This window comes from Diaporthe batatas (assembly GCF_019321695.1).
Source record: "Diaporthe batatas strain CRI 302-4 chromosome Unknown Contig00003, whole genome shotgun sequence".
NCBI classification, from domain to species: domain Eukaryota; kingdom Fungi; phylum Ascomycota; class Sordariomycetes; order Diaporthales; family Diaporthaceae; genus Diaporthe; species Diaporthe batatas.
Window position 1 is genome coordinate 130,490 of NW_025408550.1, and position 18,629 is coordinate 149,118.

The 18,629-nt window shown below is 56.6% G+C and overlaps 4 protein-coding genes across 4 annotated transcripts; 2 read left to right on the top strand and 2 right to left on the bottom strand.

Annotated features, from left to right (window-relative positions):
• Positions 1 to 517: 517 nt before the first annotated feature.
• On the top strand, positions 518 to 3,606 carry KVR01_003454 (uncharacterized protein; the record flags this gene model as incomplete). The annotated part of the gene is made up of 3 exons (XM_044791684.1): positions 518 to 1,128; positions 1,189 to 3,510; positions 3,555 to 3,606. 3 exons carry the CDS (start codon positions 518 to 520, stop codon positions 3,604 to 3,606), a joined length of 2,985 nt encoding a protein of 994 aa, XP_044648469.1.
• A 1,392-nt stretch (positions 3,607 to 4,998) lies between these two features.
• KVR01_003261 (uncharacterized protein) lies at positions 4,999 to 8,931 on the top strand (the record flags this gene model as incomplete). The annotated part of the gene is made up of 2 exons (XM_044791542.1): positions 4,999 to 6,756; positions 6,826 to 8,931. The coding sequence occupies 2 exons, from the start codon at positions 4,999 to 5,001 to the stop codon at positions 8,929 to 8,931; spliced, it is 3,864 nt and encodes a 1,287-aa protein (XP_044648276.1).
• KVR01_003692 (uncharacterized protein) lies at positions 8,357 to 10,900 on the bottom strand. Its single transcript, XM_044792756.1, has 2 exons — positions 10,518 to 10,900; positions 8,357 to 10,452 (listed from the first exon to the last, which is right to left on the bottom strand). The coding sequence occupies exons 1-2, from the start codon at positions 10,887 to 10,889 to the stop codon at positions 9,139 to 9,141; spliced, it is 1,686 nt and encodes a 561-aa protein (XP_044648707.1). The 5' UTR covers positions 10,890 to 10,900; the 3' UTR covers positions 8,357 to 9,138.
• A 2,751-nt stretch (positions 10,901 to 13,651) lies between these two features.
• On the bottom strand, positions 13,652 to 14,833 carry KVR01_003020 (uncharacterized protein). The gene is made up of 2 exons (XM_044784166.1): positions 14,224 to 14,833; positions 13,652 to 14,148 (listed from the first exon to the last, which is right to left on the bottom strand). The coding sequence occupies exons 1-2, from the start codon at positions 14,286 to 14,288 to the stop codon at positions 13,968 to 13,970; spliced, it is 246 nt and encodes an 81-aa protein (XP_044648035.1). The 5' UTR covers positions 14,289 to 14,833; the 3' UTR covers positions 13,652 to 13,967.
• Positions 14,834 to 18,629: the final 3,796 nt, after the last annotated feature.

Here is an 18,629-nt window from a genome sequence, read left to right on the forward strand (position 1 = left end):
TCTTTAGTACCGTGCATTGTACCGTCTGTAGAGGTACTGATGCAGTCATTGCAGGCCGGGCTGTTACTTTGCAAGCAAGCCACAATGCCAACCGCAAAGGTGCAATCCAGTCAGCCTGAGGTGCGCTGCGTGGGCGGGAACTCAGGCACGCGGGCTTGCTACCTAAGTACCACACCCAGAAGCAGGAAAACATTTACGATGTTCGAGGAATGTAGGCTTCCATTCCCATTAGCAGGGACAAGGCCAAAAGCGCAGGCATCCAGGGGGGAAAAACAAAGCAAAGCATGTTGCTTTCTCCCTGCCTGAATGCATCTTCCTGTAGCGCCACCGCAAACGGCGCCGTAGACTCGCACACGGGCAACAAAGGACTCTTTTACTACATCTCGTCTTTAGCGCGGTAGAACGAGCACCCTCCTATGCCGTTGGCTCTCGAGGGCACTACCACTGACTCTACCGACACTGGCAGGTCGATCGAGCGCTGGGAATAACTTTTCCAGGGCATCCTCGAGCATTCGACATGGCAGCCTACTACAAGCGAGACGACTTGCGCGACCCTTGGTATCTCCAGGCCCCGCGCTGGGTCCAGGAGGACCACGAGCTGCCGATTTCTCCGGAGAAGCCAGAGATCCACGATGAACTCCAGAAGGTGCTGGATGCGGCGCCTTTGAGCCCCGACCACGCGCTGCTCAAAGAGCGCATTGGTCAATACGATACGCACATCCCCATCCACCCAGGACCTACTCGGGGTGAACCTCGGACTCTGACATCGAGATCATGGTTCGGCGCGGCTTTGATGGCATTGTTTGACCTGTCCCCATTCCTCAACTTCATCGAGGAGGCTGCCAACAGCAAACACTTCAATGATTCCATCTTCGTTGGCCTGCATTCCCTGGCACAGGCGTTTCACCAACGTGGATATGATGGTTTGAATGAAGATGAACTGAAGCAGGAGGTGTGGAGCCGCACCGAGACCCTTTGGAACTGCATCCAAACAGAGAAATTGGGACCGGATGATCCAGAGAAGTTCAAAGGGAATGCTTGCCACGTGCCCGAATTCATAAACTATCTCTTGCAGAGGCTTGAGCACGCGAAGTCGCTGCAAGACGAGGCTGGTAGCGGTGACGATGTGTGAGTCCCAAGAAAGGAACACACGGCAGTGAGTCGCGTACTAACGGGTCTTCTTCGCAGCGACTTGTCGACCCGGTTCAAGCAGTTGTTCAAGCACTCTTTTGTCCGCCACACGCCCATGCACTGCAGCTGCCCTCACCCAGTCCTACGACGGCAACCCACAGGCCTTGCGCAGACTCCTGGCTACATTCTGCCTGTAATCCTCACGGAATCAATGCTTTTGGAGCAGGCGATCTCCCAAGCCATGTGGGTGGAGGAGGATAAATCGTTTACGAAAGCTTGTCCGCAGTGTGGTGATGAAGTGCACACAGGTGATTTCACCAAATTTGGATATCTCCCCGAGGTGTTGTTCATTTCGCCTCATTTCATGAGCAAGCGATACCCCGACGGCTACGTCAAATACACGCACGACGAGAAATTTGTCTTTCCCGAACGGCTGGACATGTCCGCTTTGGCGGACGACCTACAAGGGCCAGGCGATCCGGTTGACAACATCTACAAGCTCCAGTCAATCATCACTTGTACACACCAGAATATGGATGTATGGACTGATTACAAGCCTGCGCTGCGAACCAGCGAGGTCGAGTGGATGCAGTATGAATACTCCGGTGATCTTGATTCACCTGGGACTTTGGTAACATTGGACGATATCTTCGACCCAAGAAGCCGGCAGGTGGTCGAAGAAGCACCTCATATACTTATGTATGTGCGAGACCGCCAGACCCAAAATTTCGGCCCGGTGCCAGACGAAGTCAAACACAGGGAGTTCCTGCCTGATCCCCATACAACGCTACACGACAAGTACGGCCTAGAAAGTTCCCACTTGCAGAGGTTCGTGGAGGCCCAGGATCAACCTGGCGAGGACGGAAACAGTACAATGTTTGAGACCGCCAGGTCAGAGCTGAGCCAAGGCCGCAAGAACAGCTATTGGATGTGGTTTATGTTCCCTCAGATCTTGGGGATGACCGTGTCACGATTAGGTGAATTCTATGGCATCAAGAGCCTCGGCGAGGCGATAGCCTACTGGAAGCATCCCGTGTTGGGGAGACGCTACCTCGATCTCCTGTCAACCGTGCTGACAAGCCCCGAAACGGATCTCGAGAGGCTGTTTGGCAGGATCGATGCTCTTAAATTTGGGGCATCCATGGCCCTTTTCTCCCTCATCTGCAACGATAGGCAGCGTCGCGCCTTCGAGATAGCCTTCACCAGGTTTAACAAGACTTTTGACATCGAACTTCTTAAGGAGCAGACCGTGGTGCAGCTGTATGACTGGCTGCACGATACCGGTGAAGGCAGGGCCATCGAATGGATGCATTATTACGAGCCGAAAATACCAGATCATCGAATCGATGAAGACAAGGGACAGCAAGAGACTATTAACGTGCCGGCGACAGGAGGATTGTCTGTTCTCGTAACCTCCCCCTCCGCTCTTATTTACGACGCCAATCGGACGGACGACGTGGAAACCAAGTCCGGCCCCGGGAATGAGAATGGCAATGAAACAGACGATGCTGCTGTCGCTGGAAAAAGACTACTCGCCGAGTTGATAAAGCTCACAGAAATCCAACTCGACGACACGGATGACGGGGTGGACGCGGAGCTCGTAGCTGCCAGGAACACGAGGGGGGAGAGCTTTGGCAGACTACTCCTGAGATTTGCTTTCCCTGAAGGTTTGGAGCTCTTGGACCCAGAATTATTCAGAGGCAGGGCTCGTAATTTGGGCCGGAACTTGATGTATCTTACCCGGCTTCCGGAACAGACGGCCCAGGCTTCTCCTAAGGAGACGACTCCTGAGTCAGAGGACGACTTGGATCAGTTAGATGGCGCCTTTGATCACCCCTACGACAACGCCAAATACGCACTGCGCTCCGCTAAAGATTTGTGGCCGGGAGACACTCTCGTCCCTGGCGAAGGCTACAAATCTGATGACTTCCAAAAGATCGCCGATGACTTCGGGCTTGATGGCAGCTCTGAAGAGTTCTCTGAGGAACTCGGCAGCAACCAGGACGAAGAAAACCCTCACGAGGCCATAGCCATACCCACAGACCCCAATGATCCCCGGATCGAAGCAAGCCAGTCCTGGTCGCTCGATGACCTGAAAGCAGAGTTCCAGAAGGAGCAGCTCGACCAGCGCGGATTGAGGAACGACCAAAAGAAGCATCGGGTGAAGTTCCTGAAGCACTTCGAGCTCGAGAGGGACTACAGCATCTACCACGAGAGCAGGCTGCGTCAGACAGTCAAGGATAAGGGCATAGCCATACCCAAGGGCGTGGACAAAGCCGACAAGGCTGAGTTGGTCGACGCGCTGACCGAATACGACACGCAGATACTGGGAGAGCTGGAGTTTGTCGGCGAGGAAACGGAGCAGACCGACTCGGCAGAGTTCGAGGCGGATGAGTACCAGACCAGCGAGGCGCCCGAGTCAGACAGGTCTTCGGAAGGCGAAGAAACACCAAGACCAAAGAAGAGGCCTCGTGACGAGTACGAAGAGGAGGACGACGAGGTCTTTGTGGACGAAGACGGGGACAACGGAGATGAGGACTATCGCGACGACGGCGACGACGAGTTGAACGAGCCAGCGCCTCGCGGTGTGTCAAAAGGCCATGTGCGGGTACGCACCAAGTACTGAGGCTGGGATCGGCCGGTTGTGAAGAAGGGTGATCACGTGCATCGCCTGACGACACTGTTTCCCATGCATCACTCAGTGGCACCCTGCGTTGTGGAGGGGCATATTACTCCTCGAGGGTAGATGTATCAGTAGCAGTGTGGCTATGACAATTCTTTGCAGGAGTCATCGTCTCGTATCTCAATTCCCTTTGTTTGTTGGCAGCGGCGCATCAACTGTACAGTCAATATGGGGACTGCGGTCACTGGTAGTTAGTTTACAGGAGAAAAGGGGACATAACGTAGTGTCACATGATAATTGAGAGGGACATTTCGAGCACTGGAGAGCATGGCTTGTAGGCAGGTTAACAATCGAATCATGTACTGCATATAATATGCATGCGAGATTCAACACTGCTATCATAGGCTGCGTCGCCCTTAAACTTGTCATTGCTCACCGACAGAACACTGCATTCGCGATCAAAGACGAATCGGACAATGCATCGGGGACTCCGGCATTGCATGTTAACCCAACTTGAAGTGAAAAGTCAATTGGCACGCCAGCGTACGCTGAGGTTCCAGGCGGCATGCGTTGAAACTGACCATGCCCCTTTTCAGGCCGCAACGCCATAGCGACATTCGCGCTTGCTGCTCGGCTAGGCGGCTGCGCACCTTATTATTCATCCGGTCTACCAGCATCGGGCCTTTCTGGAACCTGAAGAAGGTTCAGGGGGGCCGGCGGTTGATCGTTTGGGTTACCACGTGGCTCCATCAATGCCATTGCAGCAGCAATTACGACCTGGGTGGTGCTAGTTGAGATTGCCCAGGTGTGCATGGGAAAGTTGTCGGCGATATGCTATTGCTGAACCTATGATGGGTATTAGCGCCAACCATGCCGCCCTCCTCCGCAAACAGGTGCAGGGGAATTGCCTCGATGAACGGCAAATGCACGCCCTATCTGATGAGAATCGAGGCGACAAGCGTCGGCATGACTAGCAAGCGTGCGGTACGTACATTCATGCATTACGTTGGCTAAGACCAAGGGATGGACATAGTGAAACAACCGGGCGCGGTACCTCCAGGCGCACGCCTTCGATGTTCCATGTGACACGGCGAACCTCTGCCCGATCCACCATCTTTTCTATCTGCTCCGCTCGCAATAGATTCATGCGCTGGCATTGTGTGATAGTGTAAGCGCCCAACCTACCAAGCCTAGCCCTGGTGATGCCGCCCTGCCGCCCTGCCGTGGTCATATAACCTGCCACCATGTTAAGCTTCCACTCCATCGCGCCTGTTCGTCTCACCCAGGCCACCGAGAAGAGGCCACCACCAAAGCCTAAACCGCCAACGGCCATGACAGACACTCAGGTCGCTTCGCACGGCGCAGTTCCGGGAGCCACCGATGCCAATGGACCCGCTCACGTGAAGGACTTCAAGACAGAACGCGAGCCAGGGTCAGTTGTACCAGAAGGGCAGCGGGACTCGGGCATCGATTTGTCGCATGACGAAGCCGAAGCACATCAGGATACTGCGAATCACGAGAACCACAGTCATACCACAAGCACGTTGAGTCCTCCGACAGAAGAATCACATACGATGGCGGATGCGCAGGAGGAACATCATGAGGCTTCCCAGCCAGTATTCTCGAGCCAGGAAGTAACGGACACAGCCGATAACGACACCGAGGCTGGTCCATCCCGCGATCAGGCGCCCCCCAACAATACACCACCGCCTGGGGATAACGCGCTCGTCAGGCCAGTCCCCCACCGCGGTGAGAGCACAGTCAACGCGGTGGGCTACCGTCGCAACTCGGAGACGGTGATCGCATTCCTGGTCCCGCTCCCCAAGCCCACCATCCAAGGGTCAACTCTAGACATACCCGCGAAATACTTCCTCTACGTGCCCCCTGCGCCGCCCTTGGTCAAGCCGAAGCGAGGAAAGGAACCCTACGCCAGGAGAGCCCATCGGGTCTGGCAGCATAACGTCCGTAAGGCCAAGGCCAATGCCCATAACGGCAAGCGCGTCTCGCTCAGCGCATTGCACAGCGCCACGATCCGGGGATGCCTCTGGGCGTCAGAGAAACGAAAAGGCACCGACGACGGCGCTGTCTTCCTCGGCCGCATCCAGCCGGAGACAGTGGCGCATTTGGTCATGATCCACCCATGGGCGCTCTCCACCGACCAGACGCCCGAGGAGATCCTCAAGACATTTCGCGCCCAGATCACAGCCAACAAGGCGAGTTCGATCGTGAAGATCCTTACCAGGAAGATGGGACCGGAGCCAAAGACTCTACAGGTCAGCCCAAAAGCGATCATTGATGACACACGCGGACCGCGGGAAAGTGAGAGCTCGGAGGAAGAGGAGGTTGTCGTAGGGGTGACGGAGAGCGAGCAGCCACAAGCGAGCCGAAAGGAAAAGCTCAGGGCATCGTTTGATTCCGCCAAGTTGCGGAACTCTGTGGCTGCCATCAAGAGTCAGATCCAGCAGCGGGGACGCAAGAGGCACCGGGACGGCAGCCCAAGTGCAGCCGCCCCAGACACACCGGAGAATGTGGAGCCCGACGCCAACTTGACAGAAGGCGAGCTCGAGCACCACTCCGAAGAAGAAGCCCCAGGGGCCGCAGGGCTCGTCGACGCCGAAGGCGAGCCTTTCACAGGCCATCAGCTAGGGGAGATCCCCGAGGAGGGGTTTCTCGAGCACTTCGAGGAGACGGTCGAAGAGACTCCGGACGCATCTGTCGGACAGGCCGGCGGAGGCCTGTTTGCAGGGAGCTTGGACGCTGGCAATGTTGCCGAGAACGACTCGCATGCCAAGAAAGGCTCACGATTCCAGCTGACCTTCTACCCCTCGCCGGCGATGGACATCATGTCACGATATGTACAGGAGAGTTGTCACACGGCAAATGGACACGCTTTCCCCAGCCCGGCAGCAGTGCCTACTGCGGCCGGAGTGCTGGCGAGCATAGGGTGGGAACCGGAAAGGAGGGTGCCGGGCGACGCAGACGAACAGATGGAGGATGAGAACGTGAGTCAAACCCCCGGAGCTGAGCACCAACGGGCATTGCGAAGTTCGCTTCTGACACGTGAAACACAGTGGCAAGCTCGCGAAACCGAAGAAGATCTTGAGGCCATTACCGCCAAGGCAGCCAGGGCGTGGGAAAAGCAGTGCCGTAAATACGTGCGGCAGTCGAAAGGAGGGCGGCTGAGCGGGGACAAGAAGTCTGGCAGGTTCGCCATACTGGTAGCCCGAGTACGACCACAAAAGCCTGCCAAAGGAAAGCAGACGGAGGGTCAGCCAGAGGCGTCACCGGCGGAAAAGAAGGGCAAGGCCGCAGCTCTCAAGCAGCGCCTGGCTGCGATCAAGGACAAGCGCAGTGGGAAGCCACAAACCGAGGAAGCCGAGCCGACCGAGAAGCAGAGCAAGAAAGAGAAGGCCCAGAAGGCTGCGGGCATCATCTTGTTCCCAGTCATCGTCATCCTGGGCATACCAATCCTGATCGGCAAGGGCATTGCGAGCGGCTTCAAAAAGGTCAAAGACCGCAAAACCAAGACGGACGAGGACGCCGAGGGCACGCAGCAGCAGGAGGCGAAGACCAGTAGGCGTGCTGCCATGAAACATCGTCTGAGTGAGCGGAGCGGGAGTGTGAAACAGGGCCTGAGCACCCGACGAGAGGCCATCAAGAAACGTCTAGCAGAGCGCAAGGCAAACAAGACCGACGCTAACGCCGCTAACGACCCAACACCACCCACGGCCGCATCGCACGACGGCCAGGAGGTGGACGCAGCAGTCGAGGCTCATGATCCTGCTGCTGCTGCTGGAGACCCGACCGCCGCCCAGGCCGGCTTGACAAAGAAACAGCGTCTCACCAGCTTCTTAGTCGCGGGCCCCTTGGCGATCAACCACATGATCGAGAAGCGGCGACGGGGAACGGACCAGGCGACAGCAACGACCACAGAAGATGCCACACCCAAGGACAAGAAGGCCAGCAGGCTTGCAGGGGCGAAAGAGCGCGTCAAGGCGCTCCGCACAAGAGTCAACAAGGAGGCCAGGTTTGCAAAGCTCAAGGCGCGCTCCAGGGCCCTCCAAGAGCGTAGGCAGAACAGGAAGAATGTCAAGAAAAGCGCCCGCAGCAACGGCGATACGGAGACGGCGTCCCAGATAGACAGCGGCAACAACGAAACCAGCGTCGTCAAGAGACACAGCGCCATAGCTGGTCTCGCCGCCGCCTGTGTGGCACTGCCAGCCGCCAAGATCAAGCAGGCGCGCGACAAGCGCCGCAAGGACATGGCCGCCGAGAGCGTGGAGGGCGCTGCTGCTGCCGCGCGCGGGGAGCACGTCACGGCCAACAACCCGTCGGTGGCTGAGGCGCAGGAGTCGGCGTCGCCACCGTCGAGGGCGAGTGGGGTCCGGCTCGTACCCTCGGATCCCGAGATGCTCGAGCCTGCTGTTGACTCATTCAGGCCGCCGGAGAATGGGCAGAGCGAGGTACCGGTCCAGCAGGCAGCTCGGACTGAGCCCGAAGCACTCCCAGAGGCCAGCAGTGGCGATGCTGGCTCGCCCGCTGTTGCTACCGCTGCCGCCGCCGCCACCGCCTCCGATGGCGACAAGGACAATGCAGGGAGGTCTGCAGCGGCAGTAAAATTCCAGTCAATCCGGGATGGGCTCGGAAACGCCAGGGCGGGTATTGGAAGTGGGATCACGAACTTCGCCGCGAGAAGACGGGCTACTGGGCAGAACGAGGCCCCGGTCGACGAGGAGACTCAGAGGCCGCAAGCTGAGACCATGGATAGTGCCGAGACCCGCGTGGAGGCGAATGCTCCCACTAGGGAGCCGAACGCACAGCCTGCCCCTGCACCGCAAGACACCGCAGCCTCCGGCGGAAGGTTCAAGTCCATCAAAGACGGGATCGGCAGCGGGATTGAGGGCCTCAAAGCAAAGAGGCAGCGTGAGAAGGAGCCACGGCCACAGGGGGGGGAGACAACAGCAACCGCAGCCGACGCCAAAAAGGACACTGCTTCTCCTGGAGCGAGAATTAAGGCGCTCAAGGACGGCATCGGGGCTCGGAGAGCGAAGGCGGGTGAGAGTGACGCCAGCGCGCCGGTGAAGACCGAGAAGAGCAAGCAGGAGAAGCAACACACGCAGAAGGAATCCAATTCGGGGATCGTCGATCGGGTAAGGTGGTTTCTGTACGCGGCTTGATGTGGGAGAAAACAATACCCTTGAAATTAAACAAAGTATGTAATCGTAGAGTTGCCCGTGTTTCTTTCTGCACGGCCATGTTAGTCACATCATCGTAGTAATAAACGCCGCCGATGATTTTGGTGCTCTCCCCCGAAGCCTTGCGACCACCAAGGCTTGTCCAGGACCATGCTTTCGATGCCACAACGAAGCAGTCGGTCCTAGTCTCTAGTCCAATGCCAGCATCATCGCTTGGGTGGCATCCTTGAGCTTGCGCTTCGCTGTCTCGAGCTCCTTCGCCGAGGGCGCCATTCCGGTCAAGCTCCCAGCAAGTGGCTGGTTGCTATTTCTTGCTTCCAGCAACTCCTTGTATACCCTAGCAGCGTCGTTGTACTGGTCGAGCGCACTTAGTGTCGACTTGTTGGCCTCGGTCTCCTCAGGGGCAAGAACCAAACCAGACGCGGCTGATGCTGCCGCTTTGGGAGCAGGGCCACCGCTCCCGTTGGACTGTCCTGCATGTCCCTCCCCGTGCCCAGCAAGGACGGCAGTGGTGCTTGTTGGAGCTGTTCGTGTCGGACTGATCTCGGCGGGCTGTGACGACATGTTGGGGTCGAGAGCATTGGGGTGGTGAAACGAAGGCAGCGGGTGGGTCGACATGGGCGAGGCAGGCGTAGCATGCGGAATGAGTTCAACTATGCCTGTTGGAGTGTGAGATGGAGCGCCGGCGCTGCCATGCTGCTCGCCTCCAGAATCGTACATTGAATCGTCCGCCCGGTCATGCAAGGGCGGGTACTCATGATACACGCCACCCTCAACACCTCGGCCGGCACTGGATGGTTCATTGATAGGATCTGGTGTATAGCCGGTCGACCGGGCCCCGCTGGGGTTTCCGTGCGGTGACAGCAACTGTACATCGTGGGGAACATGACCATCTTGACGAGCCGGGTCAGCCAACTCAAATCTCAAGTCCGTGACAGGGCCCGAAAAGGGCGAGGCCGATCCGTGCTCATCCTCGGAGCTTCCACTGTCAAGATCGTCCTCGGCGTCGTTCGCATTTCCCTGACCCTCAGAAGGACCATTCTCCCTGCGAGGCTTTTGCAGCTTTCGCCGCTCGGGATTCGTGGGTGCGTGCTCCCCCATAAGCTTGAGGGCCAGCTCGTGCCTTGCCTGCCTGGCAGCCTGCTCCTTCATCTTCTCCTGGACCCAGACTTTGACCTCCTGTACTCCCAACTCTTTTGCTATGTCAGTGAATGCGTCTGCCTGCTGCGCCTTTGCCTTCTTGTGGCACTGATGGCGAAAGTTGCCAAGCCACCGCTTCTCGTCGCGCGCAACACCCCAGGCACTCTGCAGACGCAGCACGGTGGCGACGCCCTTCTTGAGCTCCATCCCGCGAGAGGTCAAGTCCTGGTAGATCTCCTCGGGTGTCATGCCCTCTCTTGTCATGCGGATCAGCTCGGCCTTCCTCATTGCCTGGACCTTGGACTTGGCACTCATCCGCACGTTGTCGGCATCCGGGGGAGGTGTCTTGACCTTCCGCTGGGCCTGGGGTTTGTTAGCAAATTGCTGATATCCTTCAACGATTTCGGGGTGAAAGGGAGGATGCTTACCCTCTTCCTCATGCCCCATCTGATGCGTACTCGACTGACAGCACGATCGCTGGTCTGGACGCCCATGGCGTTCAAGGCAACAGCGATGGCCTTGCAGTTCTCTCCTCGCTGCGTGCGGGACTCGATCTCGGCCTTGAATGGCTCCAGGTTCGAGCCTGTGCCGATGCCCTTCTTGTGAGGGTAGAGCCATCCGCTCGGCGGCGGGTTGTTGAAGCTGTTGCCGCGGGTGTTGGGCTTGTAGGCGAGGTCGTCGGTCGCTGGTTGTGGGATCGCGGGGTTCGACGTGGAATCATGTTGCAATTGCGAGACTTCATGGCCGGCCCAGTCGTCTGCCAACTGTGGGCTGTAGCCCTCATACTGCTCTGTCGCCATCGTGCTGCTTGATCCACTTTATCTCAGCGGGGGGAGAAGGCATGTGGTGGGAGCGAGGCAGACGAGCTGGATGAGGTGAGATATCGAGGGCCGCTTGTGGTCTGAGCTCCACCCGGCAGAAAACAGGGCGGTGGGGCTGATGCCTTGCACTAGCAGCTTTCGCACGTCGAAGTCGCTTGCAGCTGTTAGAGATCCAGCCAGTCTCATTGCCACCTTCGGCAGCCATCGGCTTATCTCGGGATCCCAGAACCTCCAGCTGAGTTGATCAGAGCACCAGTCCAACAGTTGAAGGCTACCTTCAGTGCGCATCTCTGAACATGGTTTGGATTTGGCCTTCTCTCTTTCAGGGACGACGCTCAGTGAATTCAGGATTGTCACTCGAATGTAGTGGTTTTGTGGCTTTGTTTCTTATCCCATACATATAAACGTATGTGGCGCCTTCAAACTCCACACTGTGGTAAACGCTGAAGACCCTCATCAATGATATGTCACGCATTTTTTGTTTCCATGGTGGCTACATCTTCAGGAATATCGGCTTGAAAATTAGCACCGCTAAACTTTCCGGGATTTTTCCAGGAGGTGCTAAAACTCTTCGTTTGTCGTCGTGCGTGATGAATGTTCAACCAGGGACAGACTCGGACGTTAACCTTCGAGATCACGCAATGAGCTAAATGGTGAGGCAGACACCATTGCCTATTTCGAATTTGCTGGCCTTTACGTAGGACAGTGTTCTACATGGAGCTTAAAATCTCAGCTCGCCGAGTTCCTGTGCCCATTCCCCCTTTCGCAAGAACAAGCTTCTTTGAGACTCGAATTCCGCTGTCCTCCAAATATTGGAAGGACCACATGCCAGTGAGAACATACTTTTCGCTATGTGTGACGCGAAGGATCGCTGCGGAATCTCCACGAGACTCAGCTAAGCAGGGTGAGAAAGTTCAGTAGGAACTCGAGTGATCGGTTACCTCGCACAGCACGCTGTTGTGCGCATCTCAAGGGTATATGAGCAAGCTACATATATACTTGAGTAGGATAGCTTATTCCTACTGCTGCACGTATAACACCTGTTCGCTAGGTACGATACGTCAAAAGCTCTCGGGACTATCTAATCTTCTTGAAACAAAAGCCGACTTGATATTACCACGTTTACTACAGTCCTGCTGTCTTCACCGTCACCCGATGCCGGACGGGCATACTGCTCACTTCAAGTTGTACGTAGGAAGAAAGGGCTTCAGCCTGATTTACCACTTCCTGGCTATCAGCCGTGGACACATTTGCTACGCATTTGTTGGCCCAAAAGTTCAAGTTTTGACTATTGTGATCAATTCAGGCTGTGGAATCTCAACGGCGGGCGAGGCTTTCATTCAGCCCATGAGCTGTGCAACAGGAGGACGGACTCGGTACACACACAGAGCTGCGAGATGCGAGAGGGGATGGTGTTTGACATCACATGGTCTGCCACACCAAGTCTGCGGGACTGTTCACCTTTGCGGTCTGTGTTACTCTTTGGTGTGAGCCATCATCTGCCGCCTGCCCACCTGAGAACCTTCCATAGGGGAATACGGATACGGGAAATTCATCCACCATGGTGAGAGGCCCAGGTTGCCCATCCCATCTGCTTCGGTCAGGTTTTCCGGTCCCCGCATGACCTGACCGGAATGTAACAGCTCGGCATGCAGGAACGCATCCAAGTGACCCGCAGAGGATATCACCCATATCAGCATATATTTTTCAGACCGCGCGCCTCGCGCTCTTTACTCGCGATATAATGCGAGATTGCCATGTATAACCTTAAAAGTCGCCGAGCATAACTGGCTTCGTTCCAATTCCCCATACATCCGAAGCCATACGTGGCGCCTCTATACAGTGCCTGAGCGAAGTCTGCACGGGAGCACTTTTAGCCGCAGTGCCGCAGCCTTACATACAAGCAATATCCGAGATACTTTTCGATAGCCCACGATACCCCTCAAGTTCGCTTGAAGCACAACAAAGAGCTAGCTCGAGCCCTCCAGGACTAACCAAGTCGGCCTAGCCTTGCTGCATGTTTGGTCCGCTTCTTCGAAACGCGGGAGGAACCTAGCCTGACATATTCTGGGCGAGGGCATATTTTCGTAAGATTACGTTCAGGCGAGCAATATCGTGACAACGTGGATCCCGAATCCACGCCATAGGAGCTTTGCGTAATACAGCCACATCGTGAAGAACAATATAGGAGCGCCCAGGCGGCTCTTGCTCACGAGGGTGGAGATAGTGACGGCCTCAAAACTCCGAGTCCAGGTGTCCACCATCCGGGACAGTCCGCGAATGCTCCCGCAATGAGGCCAATCTCATGTGCAGACAAGCGAGAGTATGTTCCCGTCCTGCTGGCTTGACTGCTTTTCAGATTTGTCATTATCTGGTCCGTCAGGAGTTGTGAGTAAGGGCATAGCCACTTTGTACACGTGTAATTTGTTTGTCAAGTGAGGACATGACAGGAATAGAGTTTCAAAACGCCGGGCTCATTAGCGTTCTGATCTACGAGAACCTTGGACGGATCAATGTCTACTCTAAAGGCAATAGGCTTCAGCCAACCAGGAATTTTGGGTTCTAAGCAGCGGGGTTGAAACTTTGGACGAGAACAACCAATGTACAACACCACCGCGTCCTACGCAACCTACGTCCAAGTTGATGAACGCTGGTCCAGGAGGAGGTAGGTGCCAAGCAAAGCCAATCCGTGCACCGGACCCGATCTATTCGCCGACGTCCTCACATCTTCAAGTACAGTGCACGGTGATGCAGTTAGATTTCCTGGAAACGTCCATGATTCTGGTTGGTCCGGGCCCCTGGTCAAAACACGACACTGCCCCGTGGAGTGTCTAATTCGAGGTGTTCGTCCGAGTCTCCACCGCGTTCCAGGTCCTTGGGCATATGCCAACCAGTTCTATTGCGGCAGCAGCACTTGAGCCCACATTGCGACTCAGCTAGTCCGGCTGTCCGGGTGCGCGCAAGTGACGGATCGTCCGACTGGCGTCACATCGCCAGCACCACGCTCGCTCGTGCACCAGAAGGGGAGTAGGGCGGTTGGTCAGGACAGCATCCATCTCAGCACTGGGCGCGGCCCAGGCTGCCCAGCCAGAGATCCAAGGCCTTCGCCACCTGAATTGCAGAAGTGCCACCACTATTGTGTACTTTTCCCGCCAAGAGTTCTAACAATAACCTGAGCGCAGCGCACCTCGCGCGGGACTCACCGCAGTACGCGCGTTCTTCAGCATCAACACCACCACTAGGAATATTATTATTCGAAAATGTTATTATTCTACAGAAGAAAGGGGGGGGGGGACCAGAAGTCTAGGCATACCAAGCAATGCGTATGTCCGACGCCTTGGCGAGTCGCCTCAGCCAGCCCATAGGGCTCTTGTCCATCCTGACAGCGGGGATGGTGCTACGGTTACCTCGATCATGGGACGATCTAAATTTCGACGTCGGACACCCACCCGCTTTCCGCTCCACTTCCCGCGTCAGGCACCGCGCGCCCTTTCTCCTCTATCAGTAGGGGTCCCAAATGGAGAAAAAGCTCCTATACTTTCATAAGTTGCCGTGACAGGGGTGCAGTGAGGCACGCCTCTGGCCTCCCGAGAACACCCTCCTTGGACGATATCGTAAACATGTGCAGCAGAAGCCAGCGGTTACACACCTTGGCGGGGGGGTTAGGACATCACAAGGTCAGGAAGGTGTAATCAATGAGCCTGTGAGCATCGGCGGTCGAAGCAGGGGACCCCCCACTCGCCACATGCGAGTGTGTGGCGGGAGAAGTCGCCGATGATGAAAGAGAATCGCGCTGCAGATCGGACCCTGCTCGCCGCAGGGTTGTGATAGGGGTGCAGCAAGAAGGAAAGAAGCATATCTCGTCTACCGTGTGGCAGCTGTGTGGTAACTGTGTCGTGTATGGCTGGTATGTCAGTCACTTGCTGTGTATGGTATGTGCGAAAGATTTGCCCTGCATGCAGACCGGGGCCGGCTACGGCACCCCCAAGCCAAATGGATGCAGGCTAAGCCGGATGAGGGTGGCTGCAGGTGAAAGTGGCCTGAGAGTTTGTTGCTGCACGCAGTACCGACCGGCCTTGACTGCACCACCAGGGGAAATCTTCGTCTTGGCCCTCGTTAGCATGTGCAGACCGCGCATCCAGCCATCCCAACGGACTGCACGATGTGATGAGAAATGCTATTTTTACGACACTGCATGTTGACTGGTTGAGAGCCAAGTCCCAGACCCTCTTGGGATATGGTGCACATGTACTACTAGTAATTTGATGTCGAGACCGCTTGAGGCACAACTATTTGCAGAACAGGCACATTCTCGGGACCAGTGCTGGCAGGTGTCGTCAATATTGGCCGTGAGCACAACAACGAGTGTTGACCGAGGTCTAGATGGCCTCGCTTCCAAGGCAAAACCCGAACTAGTTCGACCACCTCAAACGCCGAGCTATACCTGCTGTGGCAGGTGTGGTCGGCGCACAATGCTCTGTTCTGCCGCTCCGATCCGGCGATCGACGTGATCAACACCTGGGCAGCACGCCCCGCCGGCCGTTTGGTTAGGTGCCGGCTTCCGGCATGGGTTTTTGACGCCACGCCGGCAGGGAGTTGGAACAAGGTTCGCCGACCTGCCAGGTCTGCCAGCTGCCATGGCTGCCAGCCTGCCCAGCCTGCCAGCCCGCCTTCGATACAACCGCATTGTGTGCTGCTGGGTAGCGAGGCAAGAGCTGAAACCGCCAGAATACTACCATTGTAGTCATTCCTGCGACGTCGGTCGGGATAGACTGTCGATATCCAGCGTAGCTTTCTGCCTGCCCTTGTTGTGCCCTCGAGGCCCCAGCGCATAACTCACTTGTGGATGACAGACGGGGCGGCTTCGATGGGACAAGGGTTATGTCGTTCATCCCATGCCGGGCGTCGCCCCGATCTGGCGTCCAGTGCGTGCTTGGCCTAGTGTGGTGAGCACGTTACTGTGTTGGTGGTATGTAGTGCATAAGATTTTTTTCCGCAAGCCCAGCCAGGGCCGGGTACAAGGGGCTTGAGCGTGACAGCAGACAGGGCTGGAGAGGAGGTGGAACGGGAGCCGGGAGGGGCAGAGGAGAGGGGCAGGGCACCGGGCGCGAGGGCTGTTTCGAAACGGCCTTGGGCCCGGGAGCTTGATGACGGTTGTGTATTGCAACACACTATATTCGCCGACATATTGTCCTGGGCGCGCGCGGGCAGCTGGCGGGGCGGCATTGAGATGCGGGAAACGGAATCCAACGGCGGGTGTTAGTCAGGCCCGAATCATCCCCTATTCTCCGAACTCCTTGGGCGAAACATCTTCGGCTTCCCAGGGCCCCTAGGGCTGCTCTGCTCTGCTCGCCCGGCGGCAGGTACGGAGTAGATGAGCGTGGTACGCTATGCAGCGCATGTACACGACCCTGTATCAAACTATGTCTGGGAGGAGCCAAAATACACCTCAAATCCGAGCGATGGCACGCCCCTGAAGTGGATCAAGGGAACCTTCTGCTCTGGGCTGGCGGCCGATGCCAGCACGCTCACTTCTGTCTCATCACTCCGAGTTCTCTGTGTCGACAACATGAGCCCTCAATCCTGCCAATCTGCCAGTGTCTTTCTGTCTCTTTTCCTTGGCCGAACATGGCACCCCATGCATCGACATGGCCAGTTCAGGGCCTAGGCTTGACTGGACAGTGTGGGGCGGTTGCCGGTGGCGTCGGGGATTCGGAAGGAGATTCGGAAAAGGATCATTGGTGACGCCGCCACAGCGCTGATGAGGGTTCACTCTTCAGTGTTGGTTGGCCCAAAAAGGTGAGCAGCCGATTGGGCACTGGCTTGGCTTCAAGATGCCAGGGGGCGCATGGATATCATCGAATTTACACAGTACCTGCTGCTGCTGCTGCTGTTCTCAATGCTTGTTGTCTGTTGCTACTGTGGATACCTACTACATACTTCAATAGTAATTAAGGCTCCGACAACAGCGAACCGGTCAGCCGGTGTGCATTGTTGCATCGGACCGGCCACCCACGCCCGCCCAGCCGCCTCTACATACATGCGTGCATGCTTAACTGCCAAATAAGCTCCCACACCACCAAGGGGCCTCAACGTTGACATTTCCGGGTGGGCTGATGGGCTGATATCGCTTCCATGCAGGAACAGGTCGTACACCTTCCTGATGCTGTGCGCCGAGATCGATGGTCTGACAGGACCGGACGACGGCGCTATCATATCTCTCAGATATTGGACCATCTTTTTTTCCCCTTCTCACTTTTGCCCAGACGATCTGACAGCAGTCACATCGCATTTCTTGGTGACCGGAATTATTCCATAATTAGAGTCTGGAATATCACTCACACCCATTCTGACATGCTGCACCAAGTGATGAACTCGGGAACCTGTACAACCTCCCAGCCTGACGGCACGCCAGCCTGCCAGCCCTGCCTGATAGCTACACCGACTTCAACCCAACACAAGGAGACAGATGGGGCACGTGTAACTAGGAGCTGGCAACCCACTTGGGCTGCTTGGGCGTACAGTGCATCATTGCTCTCGTCTGTACTTTATAGTGTATTACCAAGCTTGTGTGGGGCGACCAGCCTGACCAAAGCCCGGATGACAGTGTGTAACTCTCTGGCTGCAGGGGATCCTGGACCCCTTCTTCCAGGCAACGTAGAGTATGTACCTGCTCGAACAAGATGATGGCCGTGACCCATACATACCTGCACATGCAGGAATACTACGTGCGTTCTGCCCTTGTTGGAGAACAAGAATGGACAAACAACCAGGCCAAGCTACTAGGCTTGTAGGCCAAGCTATCTGGCAGGGTGGTTAGCTAGCCAGAAAGCACGCAGAGCAGGCAAGTCAGGCAAGTCTGAATAGACTCCAGATCTGGCCCATCCAGGCCTCTGAGCCTCCGCCCGCGAGTCGTGAGATCGCTGCAGTGGGAGCAGATCCTGGTAGCGAAATAAGCATAACCCTGGGGCACAGACTGTCCTGCTCCCACGGTACTACACGGGGTCGCGAGAGATCTTGCCTTTCCGCACCCGCGGCTGCAGCGTGCGGCGTGCCACCTCTACACTGCAGAACGGGAGCACTGTCGCTGTCTGCGCTACGGTCGCAGGAAAGGAAAGGAGATATACCACTGCACGTTGGCCCCCAATGCAGCCATGCAGCCATGCATGCGCCAAGGCCCGGGCCCATCAGGCAGGCCAGCCCATGCCATGCCAATTACGGCAGGGCAGACAGGCACAAAGGTGAGCCGCCGGTCCAGCGGTCACGGTCACGGACACGCTGCAACGCACCGCCTCCTCTCGGTGGCCGGGGATGGGGCTTCGTGATTCGTGGGCTGGCGGGATGACCGCCTCTACGACCCCGTGTGTGCCCACAATCTACACCATCCCCCCGGGATGGATTGTGCTTTGTGTCCCCTCTGAACCACCAAACGACCAACTGCATAGACCGGAAGCATGCCTGACATGCACGGTGGCCCTTCGCTACTAGATACATTTGCACGACGGGCCGGGATTACTACAAAAGTAAGAAAGGGGGAGGCTACAACCGCATCCTGTCATCAAGCTGCCAGGCACCAGGCTGACTTGAATGCTGCTTAGTCGTAGATATCATGTCGTACTTTCGTATACACTAATCAGGTGATTCCACAGCAGGACTCACCGTCTTCGATGGAACAATTGTCGGGCAGTTGTGTCGGGCACTTCGCAGATCATGGTGGTC